This window comes from Anabrus simplex, chromosome 2, assembly GCF_040414725.1.
Source record: "Anabrus simplex isolate iqAnaSimp1 chromosome 2, ASM4041472v1, whole genome shotgun sequence".
NCBI classification, from domain to species: domain Eukaryota; kingdom Metazoa; phylum Arthropoda; class Insecta; order Orthoptera; family Tettigoniidae; genus Anabrus; species Anabrus simplex.
The window spans coordinates 683,369,294-683,390,353 of NC_090266.1; the positions used below are offsets into that span (position 1 = coordinate 683,369,294).

General features: G+C 38.2%; 1 protein-coding gene across 1 annotated transcript in view; it reads left to right on the forward strand.

The window, feature by feature from the left end:
• Positions 1–21,060, forward strand: part of Golgin245 (Golgin-245) — a 374,519-nt gene that overhangs the window by 247,199 nt on the left and 106,260 nt on the right. The window contains exons 10-11 of the mRNA XM_068226026.1: positions 12,812–12,945; positions 18,888–19,073. Of these exons, the coding sequence (XP_068082127.1) occupies positions 12,812–12,945; positions 18,888–19,073 (320 nt within the window). The remainder of the gene's footprint in view (positions 1–12,811; positions 12,946–18,887; positions 19,074–21,060) is intronic.

Consider the following 21,060-nt stretch of genomic DNA (forward strand, 5'->3'; position numbering starts at 1 on the left):
AGTCAGATCGGGAATTTTGGTGGATTCTCGCAGAAAACGAGTCAGATCGCGAATTTCGTCGGATTATATATCTAAAACAATAAGCATTCAATTGTAAATTTCAGTATGATACCGTAGCGAAGCGCGGGTATCTTGCTAGTATATATATATTTCAGAAAGGAGGCATGGTAAATTATGATTTGATCCTAATGCACAAAACATTGTAAGTTGGTATTCAGAAGCAAGGAGAAACAGTTTTTTGTAGTGTATCTGTTTTTATTCAATAACCATACTGATAATATGGTTAATAAAAGTTCATGTTCTTATACGTGGTAGAGGTTGAAGATGCACTTTACCGGTTGAGTTGGCCATGCGGTTAGAGGTGCGCAGCTGTGAGCTTGCATCCGGGAGATAGTGGGTTCGAATTCCACTGTCGGCAGTCCTGAAGATGGTTTTCCATGGTTTCCCATTATTACACCAGGCAAATGCTGGAGCTGTACCTTAATTAAGGCCACGGCCACTTCCTTCCAACTCCTAGGCCTTTCCTATCCCATCGTCACCATAAGACCTATCTGTGTCTGTGCAAAGTAAAGCCACTAGCAAAAAAAAATAAGATGCACTTAAGTTACTTCATGTATTGGTTTGAGAAACACAGCATGGTTGTATTTATCCCATTGAGACATACTTTCGGAACCGTTCCATGTGGTTCTTTAAACAAGTACGGTTTGCTTGTCACATGCTTTTCTAAGTTAATTCAGAAAACTTCCTTAATAGAACATAGCTATTTATGTTCAAAGGGGCAAACTATAAAAAGTCAACATGTGTCATTTTGTAAACAAATATGGTGCCTTTTGAAGTTCATGTTTCAAAGTGGCTTAAAAGTGATTGTGCCGGGCTGAATGGCTCACACGATTGAAGTGCAGGCCTTCTGACCCCAACGTGGCAGCTTGGATCCTGGCTCAGTCCGGTGGTATTCGAAAGTGCTCAAAGACGTCGGCCTCATGTTGGTAGATTTACCAGCACGTAAAAGAACTCCTGTGAGACTAAATTCTTGCACCTCGGCATCTCTGAAAACCATAAAAGTAGTTAGTGGGACGTAAAGCCAATAAAATTATTATTCTTTCTTCGTTATGCCCATTTACAGAGCGTGTTGGAACTTGGTAACTTGATGATGGTTTTCCTGTCTTCTTCTCCTCCCAAAATCTCTTCATGAACTCGCTATGGTGTTTCTTGTGTTCTTCCGTCCATTGTTTCCCTGTGGTTCTTTCAGCCTTTTCTGTGAACATGTGCTGTGCAACCAGAGTTCCAATGTTGTTGTTGTTGTTGTTGTTGTTATTATTATTATTATTATTATTATTATTATTATTATTATTATTAGATGCAAAAAAGACCAGAAAACTGATCGCGCAAAGCTCACTTAGAAGTTGTGCATTTCCTTCTTTGCCAGGCAGCCTTCATTTTTTCTCTCATCGTGGTTCTTCGTTCTTCTGTCCACTTAGCTCCTGTCTTCTTCTTGTGGTTTTTCTCTGACTCTACTTCCCACTTGTTGATTTTCGTTCTGTAGCAGGTTCGGTTAGCGATGTCGGCCACTTTGATTCCTGATTTTTCCAGGTCTTGGCGGATTTCTGTTGTCCACGTATTTGTTTTGATGTTTTCTGTTGCCTCAAGTAAGATTCTTGTCAGTCTGTTTTCTGGAAGGCGTTTGATGTGTCCGTAAAATTTCAGGCGTCTTTTTCTGATGTCGGCCGCAAGGTTTGAGAGCTCCTCGGTTTTTGTACGAGATTGCAGTCTATATCCTTCGTCGGTCAGTTTTGAGCCGAGAATTTTTCTGATGATTTTACGTTCCTCTTTCAGGATGTCTTCGAGTACTGTTTTCCTGTGGAGATCCAGTGTTTCACTCGCGTATAATATTTCAGGTTTGATCACAGTGTTGTAATGTCGAATTTTGGTGAAGATTGGAAGGCATTTTTTGTTGTAAATGTTTTGCGTTCGGCCAAGGGCTCTCTTCATTTTCTGGATGCGGACCTCGAGGGCCTTCTGTTCCTTTCCTGTTGGTACTATAATTTCTCCGAGATATCGGAACTCTGTTACTTTTTCGATTGTGCCAAATTTCATGTTCACGTTCTGGAGGCTACAGTGGTTGCACATGACCTTGGTTTTTGAGAAGGAGATTTGTAGGCCGAATTTTTCTGAGCATTTCTTGAGGGTTTTGATTTGGCTGATTGCCTGTTGTTCGTTTGTTGCAAGGATCGCGAGATCATCTGCGAAAGCGAGATGGGAGATTTTTACATGTTTTCTTGTCATACTTAATGGTTGCCAATTTCCTTGAGCTTTTAGAGCTTGTTCCCATTCTCTCATGATTTTGTCCAGGGCTATGTTAAAGAGTAGTGGGGAAAGTCCATCTCCTTGTCGGACACCGGTTTTTATCTGAAATTTTTCAGATATATTTCCCATGAATTTTACTTGGGAGGTTGTGTTGGTGAGAGTTAGTCTGATGATTTTTTGAGTCTTGTTGTCCAGTCCATACTCACTCAGTGTTTGGAAGAGGGATTGCTGGTCAATGGAGTCGTATGCTTTCTGGAAGTCCACGAAGGTGCAGATTGTGGGTTGTTTTCTTGTGTGTCATAGTTTCAAGATGGTTTTCAGGTTGAGTATCTGTTCTGCACAGGATCTGTGGGGCCTGAAGCCCGCTTGGTATTCACCTATGAGTGGTTCTAGTTGTTCCTGTGTTCTTTGGAGGAGGACTGCAGAGAGGATTTTGTATGTGACTTGCACGAGGGAAATTCCCCTGTAATTGTTCACATTTGTTCGGTCACCTTTTTTGTGAAGTGGAACGAGGAGGGCGTTTGTCCAATTTTCTGGTAGTTTTTCCGTTGTCCAAATTTCTTGTATGATTTGTGTGAGTTCTTGGAGAGAATTCTTTCCTAGATGTTTAAGAAGCTCTGCTACGATGCCGTCGTCTCCGGATGCCTTGTTGTTTTTCAGTCGTTGTATGTGTCGTCGTATTTCCTCTTGTGTAGTTGGGGTGGTTCTGAGCAGTTGAGTAGTGACTCGAAGTATCTCGCGAGTTCCTTGGTGTTTTCATCATCTGTTAGTGCCAATTTTCCGTTTTGTTTTCTGAAGCAGAGGTTCTTGGGCGTGTACCCATTTAATCTGTTGTGGAAGACGCTGTAAAAATCTCTGGTGTTGTAGTTGCGGAAGTCCTGTTCGGCCGACATCAGTTGGTCCTCCAGGTATTTCTTCTTGGTTTGTCTGATGAGATTAGAGGTCTGTCTGCGGACTTTGCGGAATGTTTCTTCGTTTTCAGGTGTACGGTTGCTGATGAACTTCTGGTATGCATTTTTTCTATTCAATATGACCTGGTCACATTCAGTGTTCCAAAATGGGTGTCTGCTCTTTTTCTGTAGTGGGATTTGCTCTGATGCACTCTTCATGATTTTGTCATGGAATTCGTTCCATGTTTTGGCTGGGATTTTTTCCCACATTTCCATGAGATGTGATGTTTTTATTTGTGCTGTGTCCAGTTTTTAGTTTGCCTTGGATTTCTGGTAGAAGCGTTTTGGGGTAAATTTCACTTTGATTCTTGTTAGATGATGGTCCGAGTCAATGTTGGCTCCTCTGCGGACTTGAACGTTGTGTACTTCTTTTTGTGCTGGGAAGGAGGTGGCGACATGATCGATCTGGTGTTTGCCGCAGCAGGTGTTGGGTGATTCCCATGTGAAGAGCTTATTGGGGTTTTTCCGTAGGGATGTTGACATGATTTTCAGGTCATGTTGTTGACAGAGCTCGATGAGGCATTTGCCATTTTTGTTGGTCTTTTCGTGTGCTGAGAATCTTCCTGCGGTTTTTCTGTAGTACTTTTCTTTACCAATTTTACCGTTATCAATCAATTAATAGATATCAATTAATACTGATCTGCATTTAGGGCATTCGCCCAGGTGGCAGATTCCCTATCTGTTGCTTTCCTGGCCTTTTCCTAAATGATTTCAAAGAAATTGGAAATTTATTGAACATCTCCCTTGGTAAGTTATTCCAATCCCTAACTCCCCTTCCTATAAATGAATATTTGCCCCAGTTTGTCCTCTTGAATTCCAACTTTATCTTCATATTGTGATCTTTCCTACTTTTATAAACGCCATTCAAACTTATTCGTCTACTAATGTCATTCCACGCCATCTCTCCGCTGACAGCTCGGAACATACCACTTACAAGTTACAAGTCATTAATCTCATATTTGGTCCGTATTGACGACAGTGATTATATATAATTTAAAAAAAATATTTTTTTAATGTCAACCTAGTCAATACTTACAATTACCACTATTGTGGTTAAATGATCATAAATAATTGAAAAATCGTGAACATGTTTCGCCCTTCTTAACGGGCATCATCAGCACTATGAACAACTTTAAAAATAATAGTTACATTTAAGACTGTCTTACAATAATCAGTCTTATAAGATTGGAATAAAATGTGACATTAAAAGTTGTTTTTGATACCATTATTAAAAAGTTATAAGTAAATCTTATAAACAAACAAGTTAAAACAATTGTAGGTCAATCTCATAATCTAGTCTAAAAAATATATATGTTAATGTTGGTAGGAGGATTGTCAAACGGCATTCGTCTGAAATTGAAATGGATCAATTTTCTTTAACATTTGGTGAAGGTCCATATTAAACTGTATTCATCAGCAAGTAGAAATTCGAAGAACAAAATATATACAAAACAAGGGCTCTAATTAATCATGTAGTAGAAGATTAGGTCAGGGATGATCATGGTAATTCTTCTTGAGTTAAATTGGTTATGTAACCAGTCGAATAAGAATATGTTGAATTAAAAATACACGTCGTAAATTTACGACAATGCACTGGATTGAAGATATTTATCAATATAATTGTAGTATCCCCTCTGTTGTGTAAATTTTCAATGATTAGAATGTTGGATAGACTGTAAAGAAAAATATAAAAAAATGCATTTAAAGTGTATGTACAAAAATAACAGTTGTGGTTGTATACGGTTATGGGTTATGTAAAATTGCGTAATTTACTCGAATGCCGTAGAGTGTCTAACTTGTTCTGTTGTTAGCGGTAATCTGACTGGCGTTTCTACTACGTGTATTGTATGGGTGTGGCGGAGGGAGGGGGACGAGTTGAGGGAGGGAAGAACTGGGCGGATTGGTTCATGCTGGTGTCGATGTGGGAGGGGGATTATTCGGAGGGGGAATTATAGGTATGGTATCTGGGGGCGTGTTTGGAGTTGTTGTATTGGTAATTTTTAAAATATGCGGGATTCTCTTTTGATTTGGGATAACTGTTTTCAACAACTTAGGTATTAATGTGTACAAAGGACTCTTAATTTCCGTGTCGTCATTAAGGTTATAATCCTTATTAAACGTTTTGTCCAAATAAATATAGATATTTTCAAATTCGTTTAGCAGTTTTCCCTTGTTAGTATTCTTTATTATTGTTAGATCTTTTTCTATTGTGGTAAAATGGTGGCCTGTTTCCTTCATGTGTGTACTCATAGCGGAATATTTATGTTTTTCGGCATTGAAATGTTCCAAATACCTTGTAATAAAACTTCGCCCAGTTTGACCAACGTATGAATAACCACACTGTGAACAAGTCAACCTATAAACTCCTGAATTCTGATATTTGCTGTTATTATTATTTATATTATAATTAAAAAATATGTTCTGCGTAGTATTGGTTGTTCTGTAAACTATGTTTACATTATGTTTGTTGAAATTATTGGTAATTTGGTGGATCATTGGGCTGTTATAAGTGAAAACGGCATATTTATTTTTGCTAGGTTTATCCGGTTTGCGGTTAGTGGACACTTTGTTTTTTATCTTATATATCAGATGGTTTATCATTTCAATTTTGTATCCATTGGTTACTGCAAGGTTTATTATGTAATTCAATTCAGTTCTCAAATTTTTGGGAGATAAGGGGATTCTTAAGGCTCGATATATTAGGCTGTAAAAAGATGTCTGCTTTTGTGTTCCAGGATGTAGCTAAGAATTATTTATTGTAATTGACGAGTGTGTAGGTTTTCTGTGAATTTGATATTCGAAGGAGTTATTAGATCGTGTAACTTTTATATCCAAAAAGTTTAAAGAGTTTTCATCTTCATCCTCTTTCGTAAATTTTACATTGGGGTTAATCTTGTTTAATTCGTCCAATATATCATTACTATTGGTGGTATTCTTGTCAATTATGACAAATGTGTCATCCACAAACCTCAACAAAGTAATTCCTTTTATGTAGGTTTTAATTTTCGTGTGTTCTATCGTTCTTCGAATTTCTACTTGCTGATGAATACAGTTTAATATGGACCTTCACCAAATGTTAAAGAAAATGGATCCATTTCAATTTCAGACGAATGCCGTTTGACAATCTTCCTACCAACATTAACATATATATTTTTTTGACTAGATTATGAGATTGACCTACAATTGTTTTAACTTGTTTGTTTATAAGATTTACTTATAACTTTTTAATAATGGTATCAAAAACAACTTTTAATGTCACATTTTATTCCAATCTTATATGATTGATTATTGTAAGACAGTCTTAAATGTAACTATTATTTTTAAAGTTGTTCATAGTGCTGATGATGCTCGTTAAGAAGGGCGAAACATGTTCACGATTTTTCAATTATTTATGATCATTTAACCACAATAGTGGTAATTGTAAGTATTGACTACGTTGACATTAAACAAATATTTTTTTAAAATTATATGTAAACATACCACTTAGATGAGCAGCTCTTCTTCTTTCAGTTCTTCCCAACCCAAACATTGCAACATTTTTGTAACACTACTCTTTTGTCGGAAATCACCCAGAACAAATTGAGCTGCTTTTCTTTGGATTTTTTCCAGTTCTTGAATCAGGTAATCCTGGTGAGGGTCCCATACACTGGAACCATACTCTAGTTGGGGTCTTACCAGAGACTTATGTGCACTCTCCTTTACATCCTTACTACAACCCCTAAACACCCTCATAACCATGTGCAGAGATCTGTACCCTTTATTTACAATCCCATTTATGTGATTACCCCAATGAAGATCTTTCCTTATATTAACACCTAGATACTTACAATGATCCCCAAAAGGAACTTTCACCCCATCAACGCAGTAATTAAAACAGAGAGGACTTTTCCTATTTGTGAAACTCACAACCTGACTTTTAACCCCGTTTATCAACATACCATTGCCTGCTGTCCATCTCACAACATTTTCGAAGTCACGTTGCAGTTGCTCACAATCTTGTAACTTATTTATCACTCTATAGAGAATAACATCATCCGCAAAAAGCCTTACCTCCAATTCCACTCCTTTACTCATATCATTTATATATATAAGAAAACATAAAGGTCCAATAATACTGCCTTGAGGAATTCCCCTCTTAATTATTACAGGGTCAGATAAAGCTTCACCTACTCTAATTCTCTGAGATCTGTTTTCTAGAAATATAGCAACCCATTCAGTCACTCTTCTGTCTAGTCCAATTGCACTCATTTTTGCCAGTAGTGTCCCATGATCCACCCTATCAAATGCTTTAGTCAGGTCAATCGCGATACAGTCCATTTGACCTCCAGAATCCAAGATATCTGCTATATCTTGCTGGAATCCTACAAGTTGAGCTTCAGTTGAAAAACCTGTCCTAAAACCAAATTGCCTTCTATCGAACCAGTTATTAATTTCACAAACATGTCTAATATAATCAGAAAGAATGCTTTCCCAAAGCTTACATACAATGCATGTCAAACTGACTGGCCTGTAATTTTCAGCTTTATGTCTATCACCCTTTCCTTTATACACAGGGGCTACTATAGCAACTCTCCATTCATCTGGTATAGCTCCTCCGACCAAACAATAATCAAATAAGTACTTCAGATATGGTACTATATCCCAACCCATAGTCTTTAGTATATCCCCAGAATTCTGATCAATTCCAGCCGCTTTAACTAGTTTTGTATCTTATTGTAAATGTCATTGTTATCATATGTAAATTTTATTACTTCTTTGGCCTTAGTCTCCTCCTCTATCTGGACATTATCCTTGTAACCGACAATCTTTACATACAGTACTGCTGACTGAATACTTCTGCCTTTTGAAGATCCTCACATACACACTCCCCTTGTTCATTAATTATTCCTGGAATGTCCTTCTTGGAACCTGTTTCTGCCTTAAAATACCTATACATACCCTTCCATTTTTCACTGAAATTTGTATGACTGCCAATTATGCTTGCCATCATGTTATCCTTAGCTGACTTCTTTGCTAGATTCAATTTTCTAGTAAGTTCCTTCAATTTCTCCTTACTTCCACAGCCATTTCTAACTCTATTTCTTTCCAGTCTGCACCTCCTTCTTAGTCTCTTTATTTCTCTATTATAATAAGGTGGGTCTTTACCATTCCTTACCACCCTTAAAGGTACAAACCTGTTTTCGCATTCCTCAACAATTCCTTTAAATCCATCCCAGAGTCTGTTTACATTTTTATTTACCGTTTTCCACCGATCATAGTTACTTTTTAGAAACTGCCTCATGCCTGCTTTATCAGCCATATGGTACTGCCTAACAGTCCTACTTTTAAGACCTTCCTTTCTATCACATTTATTTTTAACTACTACAAAAACAGCTTCATGATCACTAATACCATCTATTACTTCAGTTTCCCTATAGAGCTCATCTGGTTTTATCAGCACCACATCCAGGATATTTTTCCCTCTGGTTGGTTCCATCACTTTCTGAATCAGCTGTCCTTCCCATATTAACTTATTTGCCATTTGTTGGTCATGCTTCCTGCCGTTCACATTTCCTTCCCATTTGACATCTGGCAAATTCATATCTCCCGCTACAATCACATTTCTTTCCATGTCGTTTCCCACATAGCTGACTATCCTATCTAATAATTCCGAATCCGCATCAGTGCTACCCTTTCCCGATCTGTACACTCCAAATATATCAAGTTGCCTATTATCTTTAGAAATGAGCCTTACACCTAGAATTTCATGTGTCTCATCTTTAACTTTTTCTTAGCTTACAAATTCTTCTTTCACCAGATTGAACACTCCCCCTCCCACCATTCCTATCCTATCTCTGCGATACACACTCCAGTGCCGTGAGAAAATTTCTGCATCCATTATATCATTTCTCAGCCATGATTCAACTCCTATTACAATATCTGGTAAATATATATCTATTAAATTACTTAATTCTATTCCTTTCTTTACAATACTTCTACAGTTCAACACTAACAATTTTATGTCATCCCTACTTGATTTCCAGTTCCCTGTTCCCTTATCACCGCTCCCTAGACCATCCCATTTCCCTGAATGTATCTCCCTATTACCCTTCCAAACAAATTTCCTAACTTACACGTACCACTGCGGTTTAAATGAAGGCCATCCGAGCGCAGATCCCTATCTCCTACCCACCCATTAGGATCTAGAAATTTCACTCCCAGTTTCCCACATACCCACTCCATAGTCTCATTTAAATCCCCAATCACCCTCCAGTCAGTATCCCTCCTACACAGTATTCCACTAATAACAATCTTTGCTTTCTTAAACTTCACCCGTGCTGCATTTACCAGATCCCACACATCTCCAACTATGTTGGTACTTATATCAGCTTGCCTTACGTTGTTGGTACTAACGTGAAACACTACCACCTTCTCCTTCCCCTCCTCCCTCTCTTCTACTTTCCTCAACATCTGCCTCAACCTAATTCCTGGATAACATTCTACCCTGGTTCCCTTTTTCTCCACACACTTTCCCCACGTGTCTAACGATGGAATCCCCCATGACCAGAGCCTCAACCCTACCCACCTCATTTGATCCCCTCCCCTCCTGGTCAGCCCTATCTTTCCTGATAGCTGCAGAAGCTACTTCCTCCTCCCTTTTCTCCTTCCCATGACCCTGTTCCACCTGTCTTTTCCTATCCTCTACTCTACATTTCCCTTTCCTACCTTTTCCCTTCCTCCTATTTCCACACATCTCAGCAACAGTTCCCTGTCCCTCATCTTCCCTCTGTTGTTCTACCTGGAGTGACGCGTACCGATTTCGCACAGACACCTGTCCTGAATTCTGATCCTGAATAGAGCCCTTAGCCTGCAATCTCCTTCCCCTTAGAACATTAGACCACCTGTCTTCTACAACTCCTCCCTTTCCTTTCCCTCCCTCTTGTACACCTACTGTAACCTGTACATTGTTTGAGGGAGTCCTATCTTCCTTCCTGTCTTCTGTGAGAATCCTAATTATCTCCCTCAAACTTTCCAACTCCTCCCTCATACCCTTCAATGCCTCGCCACACCCACAGTAAGTACACTCGCGCTCTTTAGCCATTCTTTACGGGGAAAAAAATTAAATTAAAAATAAAATAACTTATTTGCAAAAAATAAATGAACGGAGGGATATATTGTCTGGGATAGTACACGACAATAAGGTAATTAATATACGACTACACTACACTACAATACTACTTAGTCGTGCTTTTTTTTTTTTTTTTTTTTTTCCTACAACCCCTAACAGGATAAAAACTGCTGTTAATTACTGAATATCGAAAGTAATACACAAGAACTATACAATTCCAAACTGCAATTAAGCCTATCCTAATTACAACAACAGTATTTTAGTAAGAGTTTCTACGGATACCTCTACTACACCAGTACTACACAAATATTTTACAATAATAAAATAAGCACACTAAATTCTAATAGGATATTTCTCGTCAGTAATTTTAAACTACTTCCAGATGTATCCTAATTACGATACTGGTACTGTATGTCACTACTAAGCACAACAGAAATGAAATTTGAAAGAACTACTGTACTCAAAGATTACCAACGAAGCTAAATGCTTAGACAAATTATTATTAGTATTACGGTCTAATAGATACACACGAAAAATAACACACGAATATAGCAGGCAAGATACGGCACTATCTAAATGTACTGTATCTATACTACAATGTATCTACACTACACTACACTGCGTTTGGTTAAATGCTTAAGTATCGAAAGGATTGCCGTACACAAAGAAAAACACGAATATAACTGGCAAGATACTGTCTATTATACCTTATCTTCACTACAATTCTACTGAAATGTGGTTATGTGATTATTACAGCTGGTGGATTACTATTATTTTCCCTACTCCACGGGACGGAGAATAAAAGTGTCCTTAATTAGGCCTACTGAAAAATACGAGGTTGTCTACAATAATTTCTCAAATATTTCTATCAAAACTACTAATAATAATAATAATGCTATTTGCTTTACGTCCCACTAACTACTTTTACGGTCTTCGGAGACGCCGAGGTGCCGGAATTTAGTCCCGCAGGAGTTCTTTTACGTGCCAGTAAATCTACCGACACGAGGCTGTCGTATTTGAGCACCTTCAAATACCACCGGACTGAGCCAGGATCGAACCTGCCAAGTTGGGGTTAGAAGGCCAGCGCCTTAACCGTCTGAGCCACTCAGCCCGGCATCAAAACTACTACTACTACTCCAGGGACTTGAACTGCAATTATTGGGATATATGAACTTTATTATTATCGCCGGGGAGAATGATGGTGTCTTTTTCAGGTATTTTGATGAGTGTGGTTTCAAGTTTGTTCCAGAAGTTTTCTGTTTGTTTCTGATCTTTGCAGTCGTTGGTGGGTGCATGGGCATTTACAAAGGTGTAGTGGCGATTTACACAGCGAAGTCGTAAGGTCATTAGTCCGTTGTTTATGGGTATGATCTCTTCTACGGAGTCCACGATCTTTTTGTGTACGAAAAAGGCCATGCCTAACATTGGTGTGGCTTTTCCTACTGTTCGTATAGTTTTGCTCTTGAAAATGCGGTAGTTACCATATTCTGACGTCTCCGACTCAGTGAGTCTGGTCTCTTGTACGGCGAGTAGCTGGATTTTTTGCTGATCTAATTCTGATGTTAATCTGAGAAGTTTGCCTACTTGTAGGAGTGTGTTTATGTTTAGCGTGCCGATGTAGAAGGGCGTTTTAGTGGGAAGTTTGCCAGAGAGCTCCGACTCTCTCTTTCGTTTCAGCCCAGCTCCTATTATTATTATTATTATTATTATTATTATTATTATTATTATTAAAAGTAACTGTGATGATTAATCCATGACCAGGGAAAGCCAAATTTTTTATGAAAGTGTTTACTGTAATGGGGACAGTTCCACTGAGAGTAACTTTTTTTTTAAGCAATAATCAAGCATTTCCAGTTCACCCATAAATACACCATTTAGCAAACTCTGGTTCATTACAGTACTGTATGAAGGATCTAATTACAACTACAAAACATTGAGACATTGATTTGTGGAAAATATAGATTTATATGTTTAATATTTGTTTATTTCCAATATATTAGATTGCTCCATTTTCCTAGAAATTAATAGGGGATATCCAGCTCTGCATAGGAATAAGTTATTAAATTTCCCATGGGTAAATTTGAATATTTATTTTTTGAGCCCAGTAAGAAGACATATTTTCTCATTCATAGATACAATTGAGAAATGATTTTGTATTTGACCTTACAGTGTTTTTCTTTCTTCCCCCTTCGCCCATACAATTATGGCGGGCGGATTTTCTTTTCAACTCTTCGGGCACCTTTCCCAACTCTAGTCCTCTTAATAGTAACTCGTGGAAACTCATGTCATTAGACATAGTTATATATACAGATAGAATGTATGACTAAAAGAAGCAGCAAGAACATTTTTTTGTTTTTAAGCACACAAGAACCTTAGTTTGTTTTATCACCTTTAGGGTGGGTTGTGTGTAGTTAGTTTGGTGCCTGATGTGAATATCTTACTTTTTCAGCAGAACATGTAGAAAATGAGGAACGGCACATGATCCAGCAGCTCCGTAATCAAATTCGTGATATAGTGGAAGATTGTAAAAAAGGGAATGATGCATATGAACTTCTGATGGAGGATCATAAAGCTACAGAAAAAGTGAGTAATTTCTTGTGTTTGATCACTGTTCATTTTCACTCCTAATGGCTACCATTCAACTAATTTATTTTCCTTCAACATGTACAGTAAATCTTCCCAATAGCAGACACCATCAGGGACGAAAAATGTGTCTGTTTTTAAAAGTGACTGTTATTAAAATGAGATATTTTAAAGTCCCAGAAAACAAAAATATATGTCCTGTAATAAAAAGCTTTTTTTTAGCCCTGAAGCCACTTAGTCACAGAACTCTACTTCTACTTGTATGGCTTTCATTTACGTTATCAAATCAGGAATGGGAGGACAAGTTGGCAGGCACTTACTGTATTTACGCTCATTTACTTTGTATGTTCATAGCACACAAAAACAGGGAAGTTTCACTATAACACTAGGCCTTTTGTATTAGTTCAAATATATACAGTACGGTGAACAATGTCCATAAAAACACTATGCTAGTTTAAGGAATGGGTCAGTTTTGGTCTGCTTGACACTGACAATGCCAATTACTTTCTCCATTTCAAAGTCTTTTTTGAAATTCCTATTCAGTCTGTGTGACCTTAGTTCAAGGAAGCTCTCTTACTCCTTCAGCAGATTGTTTTGCATTTTGAAGGCATTATGCACACTCTTAGAGCTGTGTTTGTCATACTTTGTCCGCACCCGTTATTAGGAATGTCCGGTATTAAGAAGTTATTTTTCCATAAGAGTCCCGGTTATTCTGCTGGGGATTTGAATACTGTCCGCTATTAAGAAGAGTCCGGTATTCAGATGTGTCCATTAAAGAAAGTTTCACTGTATAATAATCTACAGTTGAACCTGAGTTATACGTATATCAAGGTAAGGAACAGATTTTACATATAACTCAGAATTAATTACAAATCAGATTAGGATGTTACGTCATACAAGTGTTAAAATAATTTTCTCTACTTTCAGGAATAAGATTAAAGACAGGTTCTTTCAGGGATACACCATGTTTCCTCGCTTATTAGACCCCCCGTTTTTTTCCACTTTTCTAGCTCTAAAAGGTTGGGGAGGGGGGTTACAATATGCAATAACCTCCCATTCCGCGCAGTGACTTCTGGGTATAAAGAATTATGCATTTTACATGTATTTATTTTACACTACTTTTTAAAAAAAATTATTATTGTATTCTGAGTATTACTGGCTACCTTCGTTGGAAGGCAATATTTCTAAATTTAAGAAGTAAAGAAAACAATAAATGGTGAACATATGACTTTTAGACTTACATATACTGTAAATATAATCAGTTTTATTTACTCTTATGTCACGTCATTCGTTTTATCTCATTAATTCCTGTGATGAGGTTGACGTCAGGAAGGGCATCTGAGTGTAAAAGTTCACTACAAAGATTCATCTTACTTCATACTCGTCCCCGTAGGGAAAGGGATAAGGGTTGGGTGTACAGTTTTATTTATTGTATTATGCACTGCACTGTTAATACAAAAGAACAAAAAAGAACTTAATGGGCAATCAATTGTCTCTGTCAGTTGAGCAGTAGGCCTATCACACATTAAACCTAATCACTGCTTTCATTTGATTTATCATCCTCTTGTGCCGCCATCTTCCCTGCTACCGGCATGCATTCTTGCAGTGCACCCAGCCACGAGAGCACCTCTGAGAGAGAGCCGCACCCAGCCAAGAAAGACTCGCCACTAGCAGCCAGAGCAAACCGCCATGACCACTGTTACCTTTCCAGCCCTACTGCTGCGATTAAATTGCCGCTTTAGTGGCAACAAAGCAAATTCTAACTGCTTAGTGTTCTGGGATCGTGACTTGTCTGTAGCGTTAACCACTGAATAAACTAGCCCTGTCACGACTCAGGCAACAAGTAGATGTACACTGTCCCGTCCACAATTGCGTTTGACCACCCGGTATCCCAAATGCACCTCTCCTAACCACTTATTATCACACAATCCTGCCACTTAACACACACAACCCAGCCATGCAGAGAAACCATGAACGCACTGGAGAAACAAGTAGCCAAGAACCTCCTCCCCTAATCACCCCTCCCCTTCAAAAACAAGTGTGTATGAAAACCCTCTAAAATTCTCAGGTACATCCAAAGCATCTCAGAACCTTGTTTATCTGGTTGACCACATTATTGTTTTTCCTCCATGCCTCTGAACCCATGAAGAGCTGAATGAACACACAAACACCGTATTTGTGACGTCCTCTACAAAGAGCGCTTGCACCTAAACTTCGCTGAAGAAATAATGAACTTACAGATGATCATTGTTCCCAATAGAAACTAATACATTCCAAAATTTACTCAAGCACTTATGAAAGCACATTTTCTCTACACAGTAATACACCATCCTCACAATGATACCAGACTCCCCAAAAGTACTCAAACCCAGGATCCTCCAATAACATTCTCAAATTTGTTTGATGTCCCTGACAACCGTAAAAATAGATAATGAGACATAAAACCAATATTATTACTATCCTCATTATTATTATTATTATTATTATTGTTATTATTATTATTATTATTATTATTATTATTATTATTATTATTATTATTATTATTATTATTATTATTATTATTATTATTATTATTTGTTATGTACGTTGACAAGTAAAACAATAATTATGGTTGGATTGTTTTTTTTACCAAGTTTTAAACATACTTCTCCTAAAGTGACCTATGAAATATTAAATATTGACTCTGCTAAAAATCTTACCTGCTATATTAATAGCAACAACCACGAATATCTCTTAATTAAACTTAACTCGTGTCCTCATTCCGAGGTGGTGCAGTTCCTTTTTAGGCACCCCCCCCCCCCCCCCCCCAAATGGAGGAAAGCTGCTTGTACCATTTTACTGCATATCAACCTTCCTACTATTCTTAAATCTCTGGCAATAGTGGGAATTGAACTCGGAGCCCCCGAGAATGGCAGCTAATTGTGGTAACCGTTACTCTGGCCGATGTTTTTAACTACAAAATGCAGACGTATTGCATGACTGCATGCTTGCAATGCGCAGGTCGGACATACAAAACCGTTCACCAATTTGTGCAACGTTATCGGACCTGCAGTACGCTATGGAGGTGGACATTCTTTAACTATGCAAAAAAAAAAAAAAAAAAAAGTAATACCAATATAGTTGGTCTGTTATTGGACATTATAAATTTTCCACCTAACTCATTCCTGGTTGCCAGTGTTTCGCTCCAGTGTGCTAAATTGGACTCATCCGGGACAAATATTTCAGGTTCCCTGTGGGAGTCAACATCTATATCATCAGAAAAATAATAATAATAATGTTATTTGCTTTACATCCCACTAACTACTTTTACGGTCTTCGGAGACGCCGAGGTGCCGGAATTTAGTCCCGCAGGAGTTCTTTTACGTGCCAGTAAACCTACTGACACGGGGCTGTCGTATTTGAGCACGTTCAAATACCACCGGACTGAGCCAGGATCGAACCTGCCTAATTGGGGTTAGAAGGCCAGCGCCCTAACCGTCTGAGCCACTCAGCCCGGCTCATCAGGAAAAAAAAAAAAAGGTATTGCAAGATTTTGATGCGTGTTTTCATTGCGCATGATGGACGGACGAAACCATTCACAAATTTGTGTGGTGTCATCGGAGCTGCAGTACAGCCTGTATCCCCTTCGAAACAGAATCGTTGTTCTCTGATGAATTACATTTGGAGATCTTATATGCGGGCTTTATTTTTTTTCATTTTCTTTGTTACAACAAGCCAGCGGGGGGGGGGGGATCTAATACACAAGTAAATACAGTAACTTAACAGTGTAATTTGTACTTAAATATACAGTGTCAGGCTTGCAACAGAATTAACCAACATTGTGTATTTTGCACCAAATTTTTAAAAAATTCATCTGCATTAGCATTTCTTTTACTTATGGCTGTGCAAGGTGAGGTAAAGCAATTCCAAATCTCCAGCTATTTTAGTTTTATGTGGTTTATTGTCCATATCTCATATAAATTTTACTTTCTTGTCCAGCATGTAACTTTTCTCTTTCCTGTTTCCCTGGCCGACTGACAGCAATGTACAATAAATTTTTACTGACAGAACCACAGTTTTTATAACTCAATACAGCAAATGTCAGCTCTTGGCATCATTTTAATTAGTCCATTTTCATAACCTGCTTACAGTTAAAACAGAAGCATGTCCCAAACATGTGTCACTTAATCTTTCTACTTTAGCTTTATGCTGCGTGGTCTGTTCTCATGACCTTCACTACACCATCTGATACCTGCAGCTAAAGTCCCGCTATTAACTGTGCCAACTCTAATGTATCCTATTTCTAATTCACCTGTATTTCAGTAACAACAGGAAATTCACAGGTCAGTGGCATTATTAGATACAGTCGGCATTCAAACCTTGTAGAGGGTGTATACAACTCACACCACTTCAAAGACACCAAAACAGATCTAAAAATTGTACACATCAAATCTAAAAGCAAATATTTGAATATTAAAGGAGTCATTGAAATTTATACTGCGTAAAATGCTAACCAAACCAAGCTCAACAATCCTGCACATTAAAGAAACTTCCCCTTCTTGGTGCTACTTCATTAATTTTAGAACATTTCGCACTTTTTTCATAGCGTCTAATGAATCCCACAGGAGGCTACTCTGATGCAAAACGTCTGGAATATGAGTTAGGATATTCTTATCTGTAGTAAATTTTCTGAATTTACGTAGTGCTCTCACCACTCATGTTGCTTTAGTACATTATTATTTATCACTAAAAATAATCTCTTACAAGATTCTAATTCAGTTTTATACTTTTATTTCATCAAAATTATTATCTTACATTTACTCTCTGATACACAAAGTACATTATAAGATGGCAAAGCAGCATTTCCCCTCCCCTCTCCACTGAAAATGAAAAGAGAAGTTCTGAGATATTAGATCATTGCCAGAAGGATTCTACCATCGAAAGGGTAATAAGATACATTGAATGGCCAGTGAGATAAGGGGGAGAAATAGGAAGAAAACACAAAAGGGCTTTATCCAATGCTTTCTTCAAATAGATTGGCTTTCTTCAATTCCATTTCTCCTATATCCATTTTCTCTCAGCCCTCAACATGCTTTTTCCTATCCCAGGAAGGTAGCAGCCATGGTGTTAATTAGGATACAGCACCAGTATTTGCCTGTTGTGAAAATTGGAAACCACAGAAAACCATTTTCAGGGCTGCCGACAGTGGGATTCGAACAGACTATCTCCTGAATGCAAGCTGACTGCTGCAATACCCAAAATGCATGGTCTGCTTGCTTAGGATAAGAAAGGGCAAGATAAACATAGGAAAGGGGTAGAGGAAAAAAAAAAAGATGAATGCAGGTGGTAAAAGACTAGGAACACAGGACAACACAAATGCATAAAAGGACACCAACAGGTTAATATAAGCAAGACCCATTTATGACAGCTGATAATGGAGCTATTGAGGATCCGACCAGCCTTCGGGCTGACTACTCAGCATTCACAACAGTTGGGGTAATTATAATGGACTTAAAATCTTTCATAAACTGTGGTAACAATACTTACTGTTTGTATTAATTTTACATTAAGCACCAAAATATTAAGGACATTTGTGTAACCATTTTGCATTTGTTGTTCAGTTGTGAGGAGTAAATGGTTTAAAGTGTATAATATAGGCAATTTTTATTTTATTTTTATGACTGTGGCACCTATCACTTTTCTGTTGGTTGATATTCGATTTCCTTTATAAGCTGAAGAAATATTTTGGAAATTTCTTTATATTTCTACCTTTTGTATTGATTCAGCCAACTTTGTAGGCTTATTGTCAGCAGGCCACTACTTTTAACATTAATGCAGTTCATTGACTAACCATGTTTTCATTTGTTACAGTTTTTGCTACTATCTTGCATGTCTTGTACAATATAATTTTCATGATCTTGAAAGGAAACAAACTTTTCGAGTGCACTCTTCTTTTCATTTAGGCCAGAGAAGCTGATAGATTTTTACTGGAACAACAAATAAAGGATTTGCAACAAAGCCATGAAGCTGAAATTGGTGAATTAAATAAGAAGTGGCGATCATATCTTAAGAAGGAACTTGATGTTGTACAAGAGAAGCATAAAGCTGAAGTTGCTGAACTTAGTAGGGAGTGGCACTGGGAAAGAAAAGTAAGCATGAGTTATTATTCATTGACCTTTCTATTATTACTTATGTTCTCTTGGCCAATTAATAGTTAATAAGAAGAAATAAATAGGACTATAGGATTATCTCTGTAATTTTAAAAAGTGGGAGTGCATCACAGAACATTGTTTCAGTTGTTTCTAGTTGTAATTAACATTGTGAAATATATTTGTCCCACTTTTTGTGGTCAATATTTTCATTACAAATTTCAGTTTAGCTTGCTTCTGTATATTTGAATGATGGACTGTCTCCTCAATATTTTTTTGCCTTTTAAGAGGTGATATTTTTCTCACAGCTTGACCTTTCAGGGGAGGAAGATTCTGATATCCCCTATCCATTGTATTATATAACTGCAACTCCAAGAGGGTAGTGGGATTATGTTAAATGAGAATGTACTGAAACTGTCATACATACTTGGGACTCAAAACCAAATAAATTGATTTTCCAGACAGACCAGTCTCCTGACAAGCTCATAATTCTCATGTTATTAGATATCAGTATTATCATAGCAGAATACCCTAACATTCTCCAGATAGCATCAGTTCGTATTTGGTTTTAGTTTTCCCCCCCTTACCACTTTCATTTCTTCCAACATTTTACCTTGATTTCTTTGTCAAAACCTCGTCGGGGCAGTCCACTCCAAACACTGGCCTATTAAATAGTAAGCTCACCGGACAAAAAATTAGTCACCCTAGTGCACACACACATATGGATTGTTCAGCCTGTACCAGTGGTGCAGCGAACGAGTCCTGTGCTCAACCATACGCACACTGCCTGTACATGGGCAGAAGGCAGTAGCGATCAATGAGACATTGATGTTTCAAGTGGACAGTGCATGCCAGCATGGGTAGAATTTGCATACAATTTTTATTTTTGTTTTTCACCTATTCAGTACATAATTGCTTTTTGTCGCTAGAAAATCATTTTACTACAATACTACATTACTAGGGACATGTTTCCCTTGACTTTCGAGCATCCTCAGCCTTTATAACTTTTCTCAAGGTTAAGACATATCATTATTAACTTTACTTATAATTACAGTAATTTGTACTTCATTATAATCTTAATATTAAGTAGTAAAATACATTAACGGAAAGACATTTGTGAACACAATGAACAGATTAACATTTAAAATACCACGAACCTGCTACGCAGGCGTAGCAGGGGGAGAGGTGATACTCCCACGTGGCGCGTCCCAGGTGGCGGATAGGGGGGTCCTAACCGGCTTGCCGGCGGACTTGAGGGAAATAAAATACCTCTCGCGGACCAAACACACTTCCCCCTGCGGGTGGGGGACGCACATGTAGAATACACCCGCGGTATCCCCTGCCTGTCGTAAGAGGCGACTAAAAGGGGCGACCAAGGGCTGAATGAATTAGAACCATGAAACTAATTTTGAATCGTACCATCACGCGGGGAACACCATAGGTTGCCTGTACTTGCGAGTAGTACCACTAAATTCGGTACGAAATAGGTTTGTGATTAGTAGCAGTAAAAGCCTGGCCTGGTGGATTCCAGTACCCGTGCGTCGTACCCATGTGTGCAACACCGCGGGTCTGGGCGTAGCCTGTGAGTTGTACCACTATATGAGCAGCACCGTGGGTCTGCGTTGCCTGTTATTAGTACCCACTATGTGAGGAACACCACGGGAATACCGGCGCCCGTGTTTAGTACACCTAGGTGGGGAACCTTCTCGGTTTGCGGTGACTCTGAGTTGGGCCATTGTGTGAGACACACCATAGGTCTGCGTTACTTGTACATATTGCAATACTTGTGAGTAGTACCATCTTTTGTGGAACACCGTGAGTCTTCGCTACTTCTGATTAATACCCCAACATGACACATACCATGGTTCTATTTTACTCGTGACATGTACCATTCTGTGGGGCCTTAGACGTGGAATTTGCACCCCCTTTAGACACCAAGCATCGTTGTGCTTTATAAGTGGTTCCTTGGTCGGTAATGATGTTATTT